We start from the raw sequence: 18,971 nt of genomic DNA, 5'->3' as shown, positions 1-18,971 counted from the left end.
ATCAGTAATATTTTATTTATGTTTGAAAATAACTCCATTCGTTTCTTCGCCCCGTCAGCCATGTTTATTTTTCTGTGAGAGAAGAGCACCCGACCCGCAATGAATGCTGGGATTGCCTTGATCACTAAGGCGGCGTCGGATGCTCACTCGTTCTTGAGCCAAAATAACATTGAAATGTTAAGATGCCTCAGTAGTGAGGATATTAAGGCATCTAGGATTTCGAACAGCTTCATTCTCGGGAGCGCGCACAGGATGACGTAAAATGCTGTCTATGTAGAGAGCACACTAGCTTTTCGAACACACCCTAGATCTCCTCCGTGCTTCTGTTGGCCGCTCCTGTGTTTAGACTCAGGTACTGTGAAGCTGTGCGTAGTAAAGAATCAGTCGGGCAGAGTTAATAGTACATTTGAGAATCTGACTCACTGCAGTGTAAATCACTAATGTTTAAAGAAGGATTTGTCTCGTGACGGCTGTCTTCCAAGGTCGCCGTCCAGTTTGAAGGAAGTCTTTTTGTCTGGCAAAACATTCAGTTAATCACAAGGTTAAATCAACAGTGTTGTAACATAAAGGTCAGTTTCTCACACTAGATTTGTTTTTTACATTTCCTTTCACATATGCTCTGTTCTTATTTTAGTTCATTAAACAATGCAATTTATAATTAATTACTTTTTATTAGAACAGACTTAGCTGTTAGGTGTGCATTGTTCTGTGAAATCAGTTGGGAATGTCCTCTCAGTACGCCGCCACTTTACAAAGCATCCGCCTGGGTACAGCATGTGTTTATTTGTGCATGTGTCCTAATCTGTCCTCAAAGTGGGTCACTCGTAACAAAATGAGTACTTGATTGTGTGGAAAGAGGGAGGACCTGGATAGGGGATGATTTCATTAGGTAAAAATGTGAGTGGAACAAAGACACTTTCAGCCCTTAGGATAACAAATTATGCTATCCTTGGACCTTTAAACAATCTTCAACCTTTCATGGTTTTATCACGGGCATCAAATAAACCCTAAAGTGTCTGCATGTGTGTAAAGCAAGATAATGCTACTCTTTAAACAGATAAATGCCTAGGGCTCTGTCCCAAAGAACACCTAGATCAACCCCCCACCCCTATTTCCAAAACACCATATTTTTCCAGCCTCTTAAAACAGCTCTGTAGGTCAGCTTAGCGGTTAAGGTATTAGATTTTTGATCTGAAGGAGAAAGCTCAAAGCCGGCCACTGCCAAACTGCCACTGTTGGGCCTGTGAGCAAGACTCTTGACGCTCTAATCATTGGATTGTGTTCTGTCTCAATTCTAAGGAGCTTTGGATACAAGCATCTATTAAATTAAAACAAATGTGTAAAACACATAAATAATTAAGAATTGATGAGTTGTAGGTCTATTAAAAACTTGGTTTGCTGGCTTCAGAAAGTTGAGTTTCCCCTTGATTTTGTGTGTATAAGTAAAATACACATCTTTGAAAGCTATGAGGTCTGGGTTATATTCTTCTTCTAATTTTTATTAACCACTTTATCCATCACAGTTACTTAAACAACACCCTCCATATAAAGTCTTTTCATGAAATCCTTTGAAAAAACATATCGACCCCCACTTTGACTTTTTAAACCTTTTATTCAACCATGATACTAGCCATAGCAGCTGACATGCATTAAGAATTGAACAAACAAACAAAGCCACTTTATCCTGGCCTAAGTCATGACAGGTCCGGCTTTTTCACGAAACACTTGGTGCACGACAGTAATACCCTTAACAGACGCCAATTATTTACAGACCTGAGATTAAAATCTGGTGGTGGTAGATTAGCATTGTCGACTTCTGCAGCACCTAAGCACCTTGAATGAAATGTTTTTGTGGCTTCTGATTTTCAGTGTTTACATTTTAATATTTAATTGCCGTTAGCCTGATGCACCACTATATGCTGCTTTCATTCCTACTCTTCAGTCCAATTAGAGGATCCTATATTGCTCTGTAGGCGAACTTAGAATGTTGTTTTTCAGGTGGTTTTTGAACATATTATTGTCATCTATGGTGCTGGCACAGTTATCACTTTTTGAAATGTATTTATTTATTTTTTGCAAAAAACCTTTGTGACGAAGTGTGAAAGAAAATTCAATAAATGTCCGTAATACACCGATCAGCCATAACATTAAAACCACCTCCTTGTTTCTACACTCACTGTCCATTTTATCAGCTCCGCTTACCATATAGAAGCACTTTGTAGTTCTACAATTACTGACTGTAGTCCATCTGTTTCTCTACATACCTTTTTAGCCTGCTTTCACCCTGTTCTTCAATGGTCAGGACCCACACAGGACAACCACAGAGCAGGTATTATTTGGGTGGTGGATCATTCTCAGCACTGCAGTGACAATGACATGGTGGTGGTGTGTTAGTGTGTGTTGTGCTGGTATGAGTGGATCAGACACAGCAGCGCTGCTGGAGTTTTTAAATACCGTGTCCACTCACTGTCCAATCTATTAGACACTCCTAGCTAGTTGGTCCACCTTGTAGATGTAAAGTCAGAGACGATCGCTCATCTATTGCTGCTGTTTGAGTTGGTCATCTTCTAGACCTTCATCAGTGGTCACAGTGGTCACATGAGTTACAACAGCATAGTTTCATAGACACAGAATAGAAATCGACCTGCAAAACCGCAACCATTACAAACGCTAATTAATATGAAACCTGATGGAACACAGTGCTAAACATGCCTCTGTCTCCACCTTTTTTAAAGTTGGGTTACAGGCATCAATTTCTAAATGTGTTTATAGTTACTATATAAAATGAAATACAATAAAGTCTGTCTGTGTGTTTGTGTGCTCATATAGTGTACACACACACACACACACACACACACACACACACACTGATTCCATGAAGGCTGGATCCAATGCCACCTTGACCAGGTGTGTGTTTATATACATACAGTGTATCACAAAAGTGAGTACACCCCTCACATTTCTGCAGATATTTAAGTATATCTTTTCATGGGACAACACTGACAAAATGACACTTTGACACAATGAAAAGTAGTCTGTGTGCAGCTTATATAACAGTGTAAATTTATTCTTCCCTCAAAATAACTCAATATACAGCCATTAATGTCTAAACCACCGGCAACAAAAGTGAGTACACCCCTAAGAGACTACACCCCTAAATGTCCAAATTGAGCACTGCTTGTCATTTTCCCTCCAAAATGTCATGTGATTTGTTAGTGTTACTAGGTCTCAGGTGTGCATAGGGAGCAGGTGTGTTCAATTTAGTAGTACAGCTCTCACACTCTCTCATACTGGTCACTGAAAGTTCCAACATGGCACCTCATGGCAAAGAACTCTCTGAGGATCCTAAAAGACGAATTGTTGCGCTACATGAAGATGGCCAAGGCTACAAGAAGATTGCCAACACCCTGAAACTGGGCTGCAGCACAGTGGCCAAGATCATCCAGCGTTTTAAAAGAGCAGGGTCCACTCAGAACAGACCTCGTGTTGGTCGTCCAAAGAAGCTGAGTGCACGTGCTCAGCGTCACATCCAACTGCTGTCTTTAAAAGATGGGCGCAGGAGTGCTGTCAGCATTGCTGCAGAGATTGAAAAGGTGGGGGGTCAGCCTGTCAGTGCTCAGACCATACGCCGCACACTACATCAAATTGGTCTTCATGGCTGTCACCCCAGAAGGAAGCCTCTTCTGAAGTCTCTACACAAGAAAGCCCGCAAACAGTTTGCTGAAGACATGTCAACAAAGGACATGGATTACTGGAACCATGTCCTATGGTCTGATGAGACCAAGATTCATTTGTTTGGTTCAGATGGTCTCAAGCATGTGTGGCGGCAATCAGGTGAGGAGTACAAAGATAAGTGTGTCATGCCTACAGTCAAGCATGGTGGTGGGAATGCCATGGTCTGGGGCTGCATGAGTGCAGCAGGTGTTGGGGAGTTACATTTCATTGAGGGACACATGAACTCCAATATGTACTGTGAAATACTGAAGCAGAGCATGATCCCCTCCCTCCGGAAACTGGGTCGCAGGGCAGTGTTCCAGCATGATAATGACCCCAAACACACCTCTAAGACGACCACTGCTTTATTGAAGAGGCTGAGGGTAAAGGTGATGGACTGGCCAAGCATGTCTCCAGACCTAAACCCAATAGAACATCTTTGGGGCATCCTCAAGCGGAAGGTGGAGGAGCGCAAAGTCTCGAATATCCGCCAGCTCCGTGATGTCGTCATGGAGGAGTGGAAAAGCTCTGGTAAAGCTGTGAAGCTCTGGTAAACTCCATGCCCAGGAGAGTTAAGGCAGTTCTGGGAAATAATGATGGCCACACAAAATATTGACACTTCAAGAACTTTCACTAAGGGGTGTACTCACTTTTGTTGCCGGTGGTTTAGACATTAACGGCTGTATATTGAGTTATTTTGAGGGAAGAATAAATTTACACTGTTATATAAGCTGCACACAGACTACTTTTCATTGTGTCAAAGTGTCATTTTGTCAGTGTTGTCCCATGAAAAGATATACTTAAATATCTGCAGAAATGTGAGGGGTGTACTCACTTTTGTGATACACTGTATATGCATTACCTACAGAGATATTTACCTGGTCAAGGTGACATTGGGTCCAGCCTCAATGGAATCACTGGGCACAATGCAGTAACACAGGACTGGGGCAACAGTCCATTGCTGAAAAATAGAAGTGGTGCTAAACCAGCAGCCTTTATAAGCCAGTTGTCAACTATGTAATACTTCTAAAATATGAAAATTAGATATCGACATAGGACATAAGGCTTGTTCTTTCTCTTTCATAGAGGAACATTTTTAAAATTAACCTGTAAACACCAGTTTCTGTTCTCATTTCATGTCTACATTAGTAAAAGCCAGTTTGTCCTCCCTTACATTAAATTTGCAATATTTTGTGTCAAAACTATGGAACTGCCCATCCTGATTTTACGTTCAGAACATTCTGCATTTCAGCAGTTTATTTTTCTGTAATGTTTATTAATTTAAACCATTTCTCTTTCTCTTTTAACTCTTTTGCTGTTAGGGGAAAGTTTGCAGTGGTGAAGAAGTGTGTGGAGAAGAGCACCAGTCGAGAATATGCCGCAAAGTTCATGAGGAAGAGTAGGAAGGGCCAGGACTGCAGAGCAGAAATCATTCATGAGATTGCTGTGCTGGAGCTGGCAGCATCCTGCCATCGGGTGGTCAATCTGCATGAAGTCTACGAGCTTCCCAGTGAGATGGTGCTGGTTCTGGAATTGTAAGTCCACACATAAACAGATGCCCTTGGTGCTTATTGTAACAGAAGGTGTTTGAAGAATGCAGACTGATGAAAATGAAGCCATTTATTTAACAACCCACAAAGGAAAAACATGGCATGGTTTGTGTACTGGTCTAAATCTTTTAGACTAGTCTAAAATGAGAAATTTGGTGAGAAAAAAAATCACCCTAACTCTAAATCAGGAATCCAGTTACTTTTTTTAATGCATTTTCTCCCCCTTTTTCTCCCTTTTAGCACGTCCAATTGCCCGGATGCATCATGCTTCCTCTCCACCAATGCTGATCCCCACTCTGATAAAGGTGAACGAAGCTAACCCATGCCCCCTCCGACACGTGGGCAGCATGCCGTATGCATCTTGTCACCTACACTTAGATGAGTGCAATGCGGATCAGCACTGTGTATGGAGAGACACACCCTGACAACACTCTTTTCCTTTCTCTGTGCAGGCACCATCAATCAGCCAGCAGAGGTCGTAATTGCATTAGTTATTAGAGAGTCCCTATCCGGCTTTTTTAATATCCCACCCCTATCTGAACAACAGGCCAATCTTTGTTCATGTGGTTGCTCAGCCCAGCCGGCAGACAGAGCTGAGACTCGATACGATGTATTCGAGATCCCAGCTCTGGTTCCAGCGGGTGTTTTTACCGCTGCGCCACCTGAGCGGCCCCAGTTACATAAATTAATTGGTAGCTGCAAAAAGAACTTTTTGCTGTTTAAATATTTAAATCTCAATCTTCTTTTGGCTACTCCCGTTACGGATCACCGCAGCTCATTTCTTGATCAGCATATTTGATTTATGCTGGATGCACATCCTAACACAACCCTCATATTTATCTGGGCTTGGGACCAGCACTAAGGGCACTTTGATATGTGACCCCCCAATAGTCAGGTTCCCATACTGCCATGTACTTTCTGTATTTGTGAGCCTAGCTCTGGATTCGAACCCTATAAACTCAGGAACTGCTGTTACCAGGAACGTGGCTTGTACCATTACACCACACAAGCTCACTTAAAGGAAATTGTACAAGATCTTCAAAAAGTTTCCGCACTTTTATATTTTTGTTAGAAACGTAAGGGCGGGAGTAGTAGTAATTGGTGGTGTCAGAGAGACTTAGAGAGACCTTATAGTTCGGATTTAGCGCTATATGATTCCCACCTTTTTGGACCGCTGAAAGAAGCTTTAAGGGGAAAAAGATTTTCATGTGATTATGTGAAAGCAGCGGTGTATCAGTGGCTACGCACTTAACCAAAAAAATTTTTGCTGATGGCAGTAAAAAGTTGATATGACTCTGGGGAAAAATGCATTAGAAGGTGACTATAGTAAAGTGATGTAAATTTTTTTTTTTTTTTTTTTAAAGTGCAGGAACTTTTTGAAGAACCCTCTTATTAAGGAAAGATGAGCACACAAGGCAGAATAAAATAAGGAAGCAAGAACTAGAAGGGAAAAATAAAAGAGTGATGTGTGACCATGCCTTAATAAGCTGTTCATATTTTAGTACCTTGTGTTCCATTTCACACTTTCCACCCAGACAATGTATGATCAGAGGATGACTGAATGATTAAGATCTTCATAAACCCTCACAGCTGTGGAGCAGTGACATGAGAACTACTGTTGATGTGATAGCACATCTGCCGTCTTAGAAATTTCCGTACTCACGCTTTTAACAGTGTGGCTGTATTTCATTTATCCTTTGCACATTCCTCACCCAGCTGACTCAGTTTCCTGACTGAAAAACCGAAGAGTGAGTAATGACCTTGATGTTCTTTATACATTAACAAAGATACCAGACTCTGTGACACTTAACCAACACTTGGTAAACAGATTAGAGTTGGTGCCATTGATAGCTACAGAGGTCAATATGCTTCAGATGCTGCATATACAAATGTGGAAAAACAAAGCCAGTATAGACAGAATACAGGTCTGCACAGGTCTAAAAACAAACCTGGCTTGAGATCGAGGGGTCATAATGAAACTTGTTTGATGATTAGGGTCCCCATACTGGTCACATCTTGCTGTGTATTTGTTGGATTTATGTTTTTGTGCCTTTGTTGAAGGCTCACGGCTGTTTCTGCAAACGTCGTGGTTTATAATGCATGTGCTTTTAGTGAGCTTTTCTGATTTGGAAAAAATTTGTGTGTGTCTCTGTGTGTGTGTCTCTGTGTGTGTGTGTGTCTGTGTTTGTGTGCCTGTTCCTGTGCGTGTGCGCCTGTGTGTGTGTCTGTGTCTCTATGTGTGTCTGTGTCTATGTGTGTGCCTGTGTGTCTGTGTCTCTGTGTGTCTCTGTCTGTCTGTGTGTGCGCCTGTGTGTGTGTGTCTCTGTGTCTGTGTGTGTCTGTGTGTGTGTCTCTGTGTCTCTGTCTGTGTGTGTGTCTGTGTCTGTCTCTGTTGTCGCCTGTGTCTGTGTGTGTGTCTGTGTGTGTGTGTCTCTGTGTGTGTCTCTGTGTGTGTCTGTCTCTGTCTGTGTGCATGTGTCTGTCTCTCTGTGTGTGCCTGTCTCTGTCTGTGCGCCTGTGTCTGTGTGTGTCTGTGTGTGTCTGTCTGTCTGTGTCTCTTTGTGTGTCTCTCTGTGTGTGTGTGTGTCTCTCTGTGTCTCTGTGTGTGTGTCTGTCTGTCTCTGTGTCTGTCTCTGTGTGTGCGCCTGTGTTTGTGTGTCTGTGTGTGTCTCTCTGTCTGTCTGTGTGTGTTCCTGTCTCTGTGTGTGTGTGTGTGTGTGTGTGTGTGTGTGTGTCTGCCTTTAAGATGATCACATTGTATAGTGATGTATGTAGGTTGCTTACACATGCAGTGAATTAGGGTGAGTTTTTGGTGTGTGCTCACACCCAGTATTTGCTCCCTTTTTTTGACTTTTAGAAAGTGAACTTAAATTTCTAAGTAATGAATAACAGGTTGTAACACCTATAGGTTGTGTGAACTGTGTTTTCAGGCAGGCAAGTGTTTTTTAAGTTTCTGAAAAATACGCTGATATCTTTTGAACTGATTAACCAAGTAACGAATAAATATCAGTCTGGGTTTAAATTTAATAATTGTGTTTTTTAGATACACATACATACACACTGTATTAAAGGTTTATGGCTAAAACACCTCACGTGAGTAAATAGAAAAGGTGTCCATGTTCTTTAGTTTTATAAATATGTAAATTTATATATTTACAGATGTTTTTAACGTGGAAAGACGTCCTGTGCTAGCAAATGCTTGTTTTTTTCCAAAAAAGAGGTGGGAATATTTTGGGGAATAGCTTTTAGCAGACAGCATTTAGCAGACACTCTTATCCAAAACTATTCAAAGAATATTAACAGCTCTAAACTTATTCCTAAAGTAAGAGAATGTTTACTGAGGAAGCACTACCTGTTTTAGGGAGATTGGTGGAGGGGGGGTTGCCATGCTAGTGAAGTATAATCTGCTCTTTGCTGTTACTGATGTTAAGGAGACTTTACTGACTACATGTCACAGTTAAATACTAAGAAAACAGGTGGCACAGTGTGTTTGACATTAAACTTGTGAATTGATAAATCTGATAAATGAATGTAACCAAACTGTAAAAACATGACGTTAAAGTCCTAATAAATAGAATAGAATAGAATAGAATACAATCTTTATTGTCACTATACACAGGTACAATGAAATCTCGAAATTTTTAAATAAAAAATAGCAATACAAAGAAAACCATAATCTTTTTTCTTTTGGGGTAAGAGGTGGATTTTGGCAGAGAATTAGTGAGGGAACTGAAGGACAAGCAGACATACATGGTAAACGTGGATATGTGGAAATGGACTGGTCTTCACATTTACATTGAGGAGACATAGTTACTGACAATATCTATAAATACCATCTTTATTTATATCTAGCATCTATAGAAACCACTCTAGTGACTGGACCAACTCATCTTCAGGCCCCAGGCACTGCAGGCGTCCTTCACTGATCAGCATGAGTTCTCCTTTTTCAACTCTTTTTAGATTGCAGGGTCACGCTCATTTCCTTCCACTCACAATAAATTGCATGCAGTCGGTTGGCTTCAGTTCAAGTCCTTCATTTGGCCGCCCTCATACCCATGCCCGAGCTGCAGCTGGCGTTCTGATTAGTGCCGCTCATTGAATCGGAATTTGGGTTTTCCAGGGTTCAGTTGATGGGTCTAAAAGTCTGGAATTGTTTGAATACTTCAGGTTATTGTCAGAAGTAGTCAGGTGTCACTCAAGCATACACTATATGGCCAGAAGTATGTGGACACTTTTTCCGAATATAGAGGTGCTTTAGCCACACCTATTTATTTTTATGAAGCTTTTTAAAAATTTATTATTTATTACTTTTTATTTGCCTTTAATGTTTGCCTCTCAGACTACCCCCATCTGATTGAGGAGAGCTGCAGCCTGTCACATGATGAACCGACAATGAGGAACCCGTTCGACCATCTCCTCCTCAGACACAGCCAGTCATTTAAAAGCACAGCCGAGATTCAAACTTGGTTTTCAGTGGTGGTGACTGCTCCATCACTGTTCTGGAGCTAGTGATATAATCAATGACATGCTTTTAACTTTGTGAAAACAGTTTGGGGAAGGCCCTACTTTGTTCCTGTGCACAAAGTAAGATCCATAACCTCAAGCCTTCAGACCTAAGCTCTGACCTCAACCTCATTCAACATCTTTGCATGAATTGGAAAGTTGATTGTGAGCCAGGTCTTCTCCACTAACATCACACAAACATCACATCCTGACCTCACACATTCCCATCCCTATATAAAGACTGTCGTAGCCACGAAGGGGGAGACAGGTAACTCTGTATTATGTCTTTATTAATTGAATACAATGTCCGACAAGCTCATGGTCAGGTGGTCACTTTTTTGCCATATATAAGATCTTATATATATATATAAGATGAACATTTTCGAAATTTAAGATCTATGTTTGTTTTTAATATAGTATAAAAATGATTCATGTTTAAAACAATGCTGCAACAGCATGGTGAGCCAGCAGGTGGTTTTGTGATGCACAGCTACAGAGGCTTGAGAACCTTCTGATGTTTTATGGGTTTCTTTTTAGTAGTTTTCTTTTTACCTCCCAAAACATGCCTGAATTGTACATCTTCTGTTAGACTTTGTCAGCATGATTTACTATCCAAGGAAAAGCTCATTTTTTCTGCTGCAAGTAGTTGTCGCACTTTACCCCTTTACAAAGCACTATCAAATTAAACAAGTACTTACATTTTCCCCTAAAGTGTATTCATATGTTCACTTACATGTTTCTATTTTGGGTCATTGGGGTGTTTGAGGGGAGTTTAGGAGGTTCATGGTTTTGGATAGGGTCATACAACAATGACAGAAGCCTATTCATGGCTCGATGGCAGTTGGGGGAGGCTTCATCAGACTGAGCTTTGGAATGCACCCTCATTGCACTCTGTGCTCCAGCTGAGAGGTCATAATGTTGCTGAGTTTTGTAGCTGCACGTGATGGCCTGGATCGTGGACGGCTCTCAGCTTGACTTGTCTATGTGCATTGATCATCCTAAGTCTAGCGGTTGTGCTACTGTGGTTCATTCTGGGACTTCTTTTGCATATTAGGGCAACTTTTAAATCCGCAAGAGCCTGGTACCAGGACATGATATGCAGGTCCTTTAACTTATGTGTGTTGTGAGGTGGATCATCCCATCCTTCAGTGCACGCTGATGCAACTCAATGCATATGTCCCTGCAGTCCTCATGATCATGGAAAAATAATAAATGACTCCATACCATTCTACCTTTCTTCATTGCTTTAATGCCTGCATGCCATTTGTAGATGGTTTTGACAGTGGCCAGGAGTTAACACGAACAGTGACTGACCTGAGACTATGCAACCCCATGCACAGAAGGGTTCGCTGCACTGTGTGTTGGGACTCGTTCACCTCATCACCAGTATTAAAATGATGTGCAGTCAACAGTAGGTTTTATGTTGATCCGTACCAGACGCCATAGCCTTTATATTCTCTGTCATCAGTGAGTCTTGGCCATCCAACAATCTATCAGTTTAAAGCTTTTTTTCCCCCCTTGAACCACTGTTGGTGGGTACTCATCATGACTGCCTGGCATGACTTCAACCTGGCCGTCTGGCTATAACCATTTGGCCTTAGCAGAGTCACTCGGGTTTTTATACTGATCATCTCTGCTAAATTTAACATGTGTAATATGAGTAACTACCATAAGCCCAACATTTAATATATTTCTGACTGTGGCATGGACAATTGGCATGAAATAGGCATTGCTTTGCAAATTTTTATGGTAATTGTTTTGGTCATCACCGTATATATATATCAGATGCCGATCCCCTACAGAATAAACCAGTGGTTAATAAAAAAAGAAATGAATTGGATGGAAGATAATTATGTGGTGTATATGTGGCAGCATATTTCTCTTGATGAAAGGGAAAATGGACATGGTGACAAAGCGACTAAAATAGAAACAGCACTGCAGCATGGTGTAGCATCTTTTACTAACTGCTGTCGCTGCATTTCTCTTGTACAGAAATATGCAATACAGCAGCTCACTCAGCACAGTGCTGGGCTACAGTAATAAACGTACATCCACTGTGCACACGTCATTCTTCAGCAAAGCAGCTGCAGCCCACAGGTGATATGTGAGCCTGATCAGAGACTGAAAGCTTCGGCCAGAAGAATGCAGTGGGTGTATACTGGAAGAGTTTAGGCCGGTGGGGAACACCCGCAAACGAGCCACACCCAGAAACTGCATTGTTTTGCAGCTGTGGTTTTCCCACTTTTGCTCGGACTGACTCACTAAGGATTGTTTCATATTAGATGGTGTGTCATGCGTTAATGGTTAGTCTGTTTCCACTGAGGTTTCTTTATTCTTTTGGAGACTATGTTAGTGCTTGAAGTAGGAGAAAAAAGTGCTGGTACCTTACTTATTAGATATACACCGATCAGCCATAACATTAAAACCACCTCCTTGTTTGTACACACATTGTCCATTTTATCAGCTCCACTTACCATATAGAAGCACTTTGTAGTTCTACAATTACTGACTGAAGTCTATCGGTTTCTCTACATACTTTTTTAGCCTGCTTTCATGCTGTTTTTCAATGGTCAGGACCCCCACAGGACCACCACAGAGTAGGTATTATTTGGGTTGTGGATCATTCTCAGCACTGCAGTGACATTGACATGGTGGTGGTGTGTTAGTGTGTGTTGTGCTGGTATGAGTGGATCAGACACAGCAGCGCTGCTGGAGTTTTTAAACACCTCACTGTCCCTGCTGGACTGAGAATAGTCCACCAACCAAAAATATCCAGCCAACAGCGCCCCGTGGGCAGCGTCCTGTAACCACTGATGAAGGTCTAGAAGATGAACAACTCAAACAGCAGCAATAGTTGAGTGACCGTCTCTGACTTTACATCTACAAGGTGGACCAACTAGGTAGGAGTGTCTAATAGAGTGGACGGCGAGTGGACAGGGTATTTAAAAACTCCAGCAGCGGTGCTGTGTCTGATCCACTCATACCAGCACAACACACACTAACACATCACCACCATGTCAGTGTCACTGCAGTGCTGAGAATGATCCACCACCTAAATAATACCTGCTCTGTGGTGGTCCTGTGGGGGTCCTGACTATTGAAGAACAGGGTGAAAGCAGGCTAAAAAAGTATGTAGCGAAACAGATGGGCTACAGTCAGTAATTGTAGAACTACAAAGTGCTTGTATATGGTAAGTGGAGCTGATAAAATGGACAGTGAGTAGAAACAAGGAGGTGGTTTTAATGTTATGGCTGATCAGTGTATGTTGGCATGTGTATCAGCTGGTATCAATTAATCGTGAAGTATTAATTCTAAATTAACATTACTTAGACTAAAAAGACAGTCATAAAACACTAAATGTAGTTAGCATAAAAATTCAACATAGATCCCCACTCTAAAAATCCTTACAGGTTTAACAGTAAAAAAAAACAAAAAACTTTATCATTACATTTTTCAAACAAGTGTATCGGCATCTTGTCCTGGCGTAGCATGTGACATCATGACGTTTGTTGTCTTGGAAAACCTACATTATTACTTTTTCATGCTTTTTCCCATGTTTTTTTCTCACAATCTAGTTGTATCCAATTACACAATTGCATTTTTGTCTCCTGTACGAGGTGGGCTAATACACGGATCCATATCATGCATGGAGAGTCACACACTAATCTCCATTATCCCCTGTGCAGGCGCCATCGATCAGCCACCATAGGTCGTAATTGCAGCAGTCCGTACGGCCTCCCTCCCTCAGGAAACCTTACATTAGTTTACATTAGCTAATGTTAACTACTAGCTTTTATTAGCTAACTTAATGGAAAATAAGAAAAGCCAAATCAAAAATTGGTTTTGCATTGCTTCTGGATTATATAGAGTGAAAATACAAAGATTGTCCACTTTCATACTTTTCCTGTTAGGCAGAAAGCTGCGCTACACTTCGTACATAAGGACTATGTGGAGTATATGTTAACAGTTTGTATGCAGTGAACCTGAACAGACTTAATAAGTAGTCATGGAGTCTATTGTTGTCATAACAAATGTGTACATACTATAAACAAAATAGTTGACTTTAATCCATTTTTGTGAAGCAAATTTTCCTCCCTATATGCAATAATGCAATCTCTGGGACTTGACCAGGCACCTGTGCGGGTGCGGTGGGGAGAGAACTATGGTTTTTTGGGGGCTTGGGTCACATGTCTCCTCTCGCATGCAATACGGCTCTGTATGGGAACACAACAGTGACACAGATTGGACACATGCCAGAGGGTGCACGTGGTGATCCGCCTCTCCTTGATCAAATCGGGTGTTGTGCAAGGCAATGACTACATTGGGAGATAAGGAAGGGGCGTATATAATGAAATAAGTGGTGTCCAACCCTTTTGGTGTATTCTCATATGTGCTGGAATTAGCCATCCGAACCATCAACAAGACCCAAATGCATCTTAAGATCTGCTCCAACTGCTATGACTTGCAAGTTTAGACAGTAAATAACATTTAGTCAAGTTTGAAATAAATTAAAGTTTACAAATAAAGACGCACGAAGCAAGGAGTAACAAGTCTGAATCATGAATCTTGCACCTACTCCACTTTTTTTTCCCTGCCCATAGCTCCCATACTACATTCCCCAAAGTATGTGGACACCTGGCTGTGAACTTGTTGGAAGTCACATTTTAAAATCATGAGCAGTAACAGCCTCCACTCCTCTGTGAAGGCTTTTGGGGAGTGTGTCCATAAGAATGTGCCCTTTAGTCAGAAGCATTTATAAGCTCGGGCACTAATACTGCACTTGAAAGCCTGGCTTGCAGTCATAGTTGTAATTGACCCCTAAGATTTTTGATTGGATTGAGACAAGGGTAACATGCAGGCCAACACCAAACTCATCCAGTCATGTTTTTATGTACATTACTTTGTGCACATGTGCACATATTGAAATAGGAAAAGCCTTCCTCAGACTGTTCCCACAAAGTTTGAAGAATATAAGTCTCATATAATTTATATGTACACTAGTTGTTGTGTGTGGATTAGGGATGTCCCGATCACGTTTTTTTGTTCCCGATCATTAATTTTGATCCCGATCCGATACCAAGTCTCAAACCGATACTTGTATTTTCTAGATATTGTCTAGATAAGAACTAAACTAGATAATACTGTTCACACAGTGCACACTTCAAGTACGTTACAGTTATTCAAATTAATCCAATGTATATGTTTAACAACTGAATAGCTCTGCAGTGCTGAACACTCAAAATGATGTGAAGGTTCTTTTTGAGGAAAATCAGCATTTCTGCAGTGTTAGCGGACAGCTGCTTCCTCTTCTCATCACATAATAATAAACTCGCTGTATTCGGCTGAGTGTTTATTATTTAGGTGCCGTATCAAATTGGTAGATCGTTTGGTTAAATGATATCTGGTTTGTTTATGAGCCACCGTACTTGTAGGCGTGTTGTAACTAAGCCAATCGGAGTGCTTAATACTGAGATGTCGTTCAGTCTTGTAACTCGTGCTGTATGTTATGGTCCCTGAAGTTTTCCTACTGGGATTAAAAGTTATTGTTTTGTAAACCGGAGTGATCCTTGACTTACACACCATATAAATAGTAAAATTCTACAGTAATGAACGCAGCTCTGCTACTACCGCCTCGTGAAACGCTCACATTGCAGACATTACACTTCGCTGTTGGACTCTCCGTTTACGACACCTGCTTGACCGCTGATGTAAAACGAAGGATCGGCTTAGGATCGGGCTTAGTAAAGCCGATACCGATCAGTTAAAAAATGCCTTGATCGGGCCCGATTCCGATCTTTGAGATCGGATCGGGACATCCCTAGTGTGGATAAAACACCTGAAGCGTCAACATACCTTTTTGTCATTCAGTGTACCTGTCTCATCTGCCACTAACAAGCAGTAAGGGGAAATTGGAGATGCAGATGACTGACTGTGTCTCTAATCAGCCTTCATGACCCCTGCCAGCCATAAGTGGCAGGACAGATGGACATGGTTCTGTAATCTGAGCCCACTGCTGATCTCCACAGCAGGTGGGCCAGTTACAGGTGAACTTGCTTTAGATGATGCCCCAAGGTCTTAAACCCTTGTCTACTTCAAAAGCTTTATTTTACAGTGTTTATAGCACCCTCATCAGGGGTCCAGCCAATAATAAATCATGTTTCTCCATCAGGTAAATCAATTAGAACTCATCATTAGGTCTTTCTTTAAAGATTTAAGAAGGTTGAGGTTTAAAAAAAAGATTTTTTATTTTTTCACTATACTAAAAAAACAAGTGAACTGTTTAGTAGTCACATCTAATGTGTATTGCACCAATTCTTCTTTACTGTAGATGTTAATTTTTGCTTAAATGTACAGGTTATTCTTAGGACTCATTTAGTTTTAGACATTTTAGACACAGAATATCATTTCTTGTGGCAGTCTTTTAATCTGGTCAGTTTAAAGTCTTTAGAACACTATTAAGACACATGGTTCAGTAGTGAACTTGAAGATTTCTTCTAATCCTTTTGGCAGGGTTTCCAGCTGGGCAACACATTCCTTACTCGTGTAGCCTTGGCCGGAGATGACACTATGGCCCCCTTTGATGTACAGCTATTTGTAATTAATTAGTCCAACAGGCTTAACATGCAGCTGTCATCTGTCAGAAAGCAGCAGGTTTTAGAAGTAGACGAGCTGGTCAACGCTCAGAGTTTATCTCTTGGAACTTTTCCTACATGCACGTTTCTATTCATCGAAAAAAGCTCACAATGCGTGTGTAGAAAGTGCCCTCAGATTAGCACAGCTAACTCCAAGCTTCTTAAGAACAATCTGGTGCCCAGCAATGACTTCATCCAGCCGCAAGTGTGACCTAATTATGCACTGGGCAGAGTTGAGTTTTTTCTTATTTTCTTTCAGTCTGCAGCCCTACAGTGGAACATCTGTATTTTTGAAACCTTTAAAAGAATCAGAGAAACTGGCTAGCTAATGAAATCTTCAGCTGGTATACTCCCTGTCCTTTTGTATTGGAAAGTTGCTGTTCTTTTTTCCTTAAAATGCAGACAGGAAGGAAATCGCAATAATAAAAAATTTAATTATATTTATTATATGATAATTAAAGTATCTATCTATCCATCCATCTATTAATCTATCTATCAATCTAGAGGTTCAACATTGATATTTTAATGCAGCATATAGGGAAAATGATGAGTCAGATATAGACCAAGAAAGGTGAATGGACGATATGAGTCAACTTCTCTCTTCTATATTGACCAATAAAGCTGTGTAATTTGTTAATCAGGTTGAAATTGATAGACCTTCTCATATAAAAAAAAACTATAATCTGTATTCTTTTGTATTTTCTTATGTATATATATATTTCTTAGTCCTGACTAAGGAGGGTCGCAACTGTCACACTCCCCCTTCCACACGCATGCAGAACCGACCGCCTCTTTTCATCTGCACGAGGCAGGTGCATATGGAGGTCCATATCGTCCATGGAGAGTCACGCCCTGATCCCCATTATTCTCCGTCTCACTGTGCAGGTGCTATTGATCAGCCAGCAGAGGCCACAATTGCAGCAGTTATGAGGAAACCCTGTTCAGTCATTGTCCCGCCCCTTACAGTCACACAACCAGTCATGTGTCTGTGTAGATGCCCAGTCGGCTGATAGCAGAGCTGAGATTCGAACCCGTGAACTCAAGCCACCCAAGCACACTAATATTTAAATTTGAAAAGAAAACAAATGAGTGAGACCGTTTTTTACCATACTAAAGCATGTTAAACTGTCTTTCAGCATTAACACTGAGATTCTCTGGGGTCAGTGAAATTTAGACTTTATTTTTAAAAAGGTTAGTAAAATTTTGGATTTTGCGCTGGCAGTTGTTGAAAGTGAAAATGTCCTGTACTTTACCTCATTATAAGGAATTCTGGTTCTCGCTACATGATCACTTGCAGCGAGTCTTCTGGTGGCATCTGGGAGTATCAGAGAAGCGTACAGAATAGGATTACAGGCAATGCAGGAGGAAACAGAAACATGCACGCAAGCTCATGCTGTGTTTCCTTAGAGGTTACACACACACACACACACACACACACACACACACACACACACACACACATATACACACATATACAGTGTATCACAAAAGTGAGTACACCCCTCACATTTCTGCAGATATTTAAGTATATCTTTTCATGGGACAACACTGACAAAATGACACTTTGACACAATGAAAAGTAGTCTGTGTGCAGCTTATATAACAGTGTAAATTTATTCTTCCCTCAAAATAACTCAATATACAGCCATTAATGTCTAAACCACCGGCAACAAAAGTGAGTACACCCCTTAGTGAAAGTTCCTGAAGTGTCAATATTTTGTGTGGCCACCATTATTTCCCAGAACTGCCTTAACTCTCCTGGGCATGGAGTTTACCAGAGCTTCACAGGTTGCCACTGAAATGCTTTTCCACTCCTCCATGACGACATCACGGAGCTGGCGGATATTCGAGACTTTGCGCTCCTCCACCTTCCGCTTGAGGATGCCCCAAAGATGTTCTATTGGGTTTAGGTCTGGAGACATGCTTGGCCAGTCCATCACCTTTACCCTCAGCCTCTTCAATAAAGCAGTGGTCGTCTTAGAGGTGTGTTTGGGGTCATTATCATGCTGGAACACTGCCCTGCGACCCAGTTTCCGGAGGGAGGGGATCATGCTCTGCTTCAGTATTTCACAGTACATATTGGAGTTCATGTGTCCCTCAATGAAATGTAACTCCCCAACACCTGCTGCACTCATGCAGCCCCAGACCATGGCATTCCCACCACCATGCTTGACTGTAGGCATGACACACTTATCTTTGTACTCCTCACCTGATTGCCGCCACACATGCTTGAGACCATCTGAACCAAACAAATTAATCTTGGTCTCATCAGACCATAGGACATGGTTCCAGTAATCCATGTCCTTTGTTGACATGTCTTCAGCAAACTGTTTGCGGGCTTTCTTGTGTAGAGACTTCAGGAGAGGCTTCCTTCTGGGGTGACAGCCATGCAGACCAATTTGATGTAGTGTGCGGCGTATGGTCTGAGCACTGACAGGCTGACCCCCCACCTTTTCAATCTCTGCAGCAATGCTGACAGCACTCCTGCGCCTATCTTTCAAAGACAGCAGTTGGATGTGACGCTGAGCACGTGCACTCAGCTTCTTTGGACGACCAACGCAAGGTCTGTTCT

General features: G+C 41.4%; 1 protein-coding gene across 1 annotated transcript in view; it reads left to right on the top strand.

The window, feature by feature from the left end:
• The window catches only part of stk17a (serine/threonine kinase 17a), a 52,594-nt gene that overhangs the window by 20,797 nt on the left and 12,826 nt on the right, over positions 1-18,971 (top strand). The window contains exon 2 of the mRNA XM_062992051.1: positions 5,037-5,249. Within this exon, the coding sequence (XP_062848121.1) occupies positions 5,037-5,249 (213 nt within the window). The remainder of the gene's footprint in view (positions 1-5,036; positions 5,250-18,971) is intronic.

The sequence above is a fragment of the Trichomycterus rosablanca genome, chromosome 3 (genome assembly GCF_030014385.1).
Source record: "Trichomycterus rosablanca isolate fTriRos1 chromosome 3, fTriRos1.hap1, whole genome shotgun sequence".
In the NCBI taxonomy this organism is placed as follows: domain Eukaryota; kingdom Metazoa; phylum Chordata; class Actinopteri; order Siluriformes; family Trichomycteridae; genus Trichomycterus; species Trichomycterus rosablanca.
This window is presented reverse-complemented; position numbering and strand designations above follow the sequence as displayed.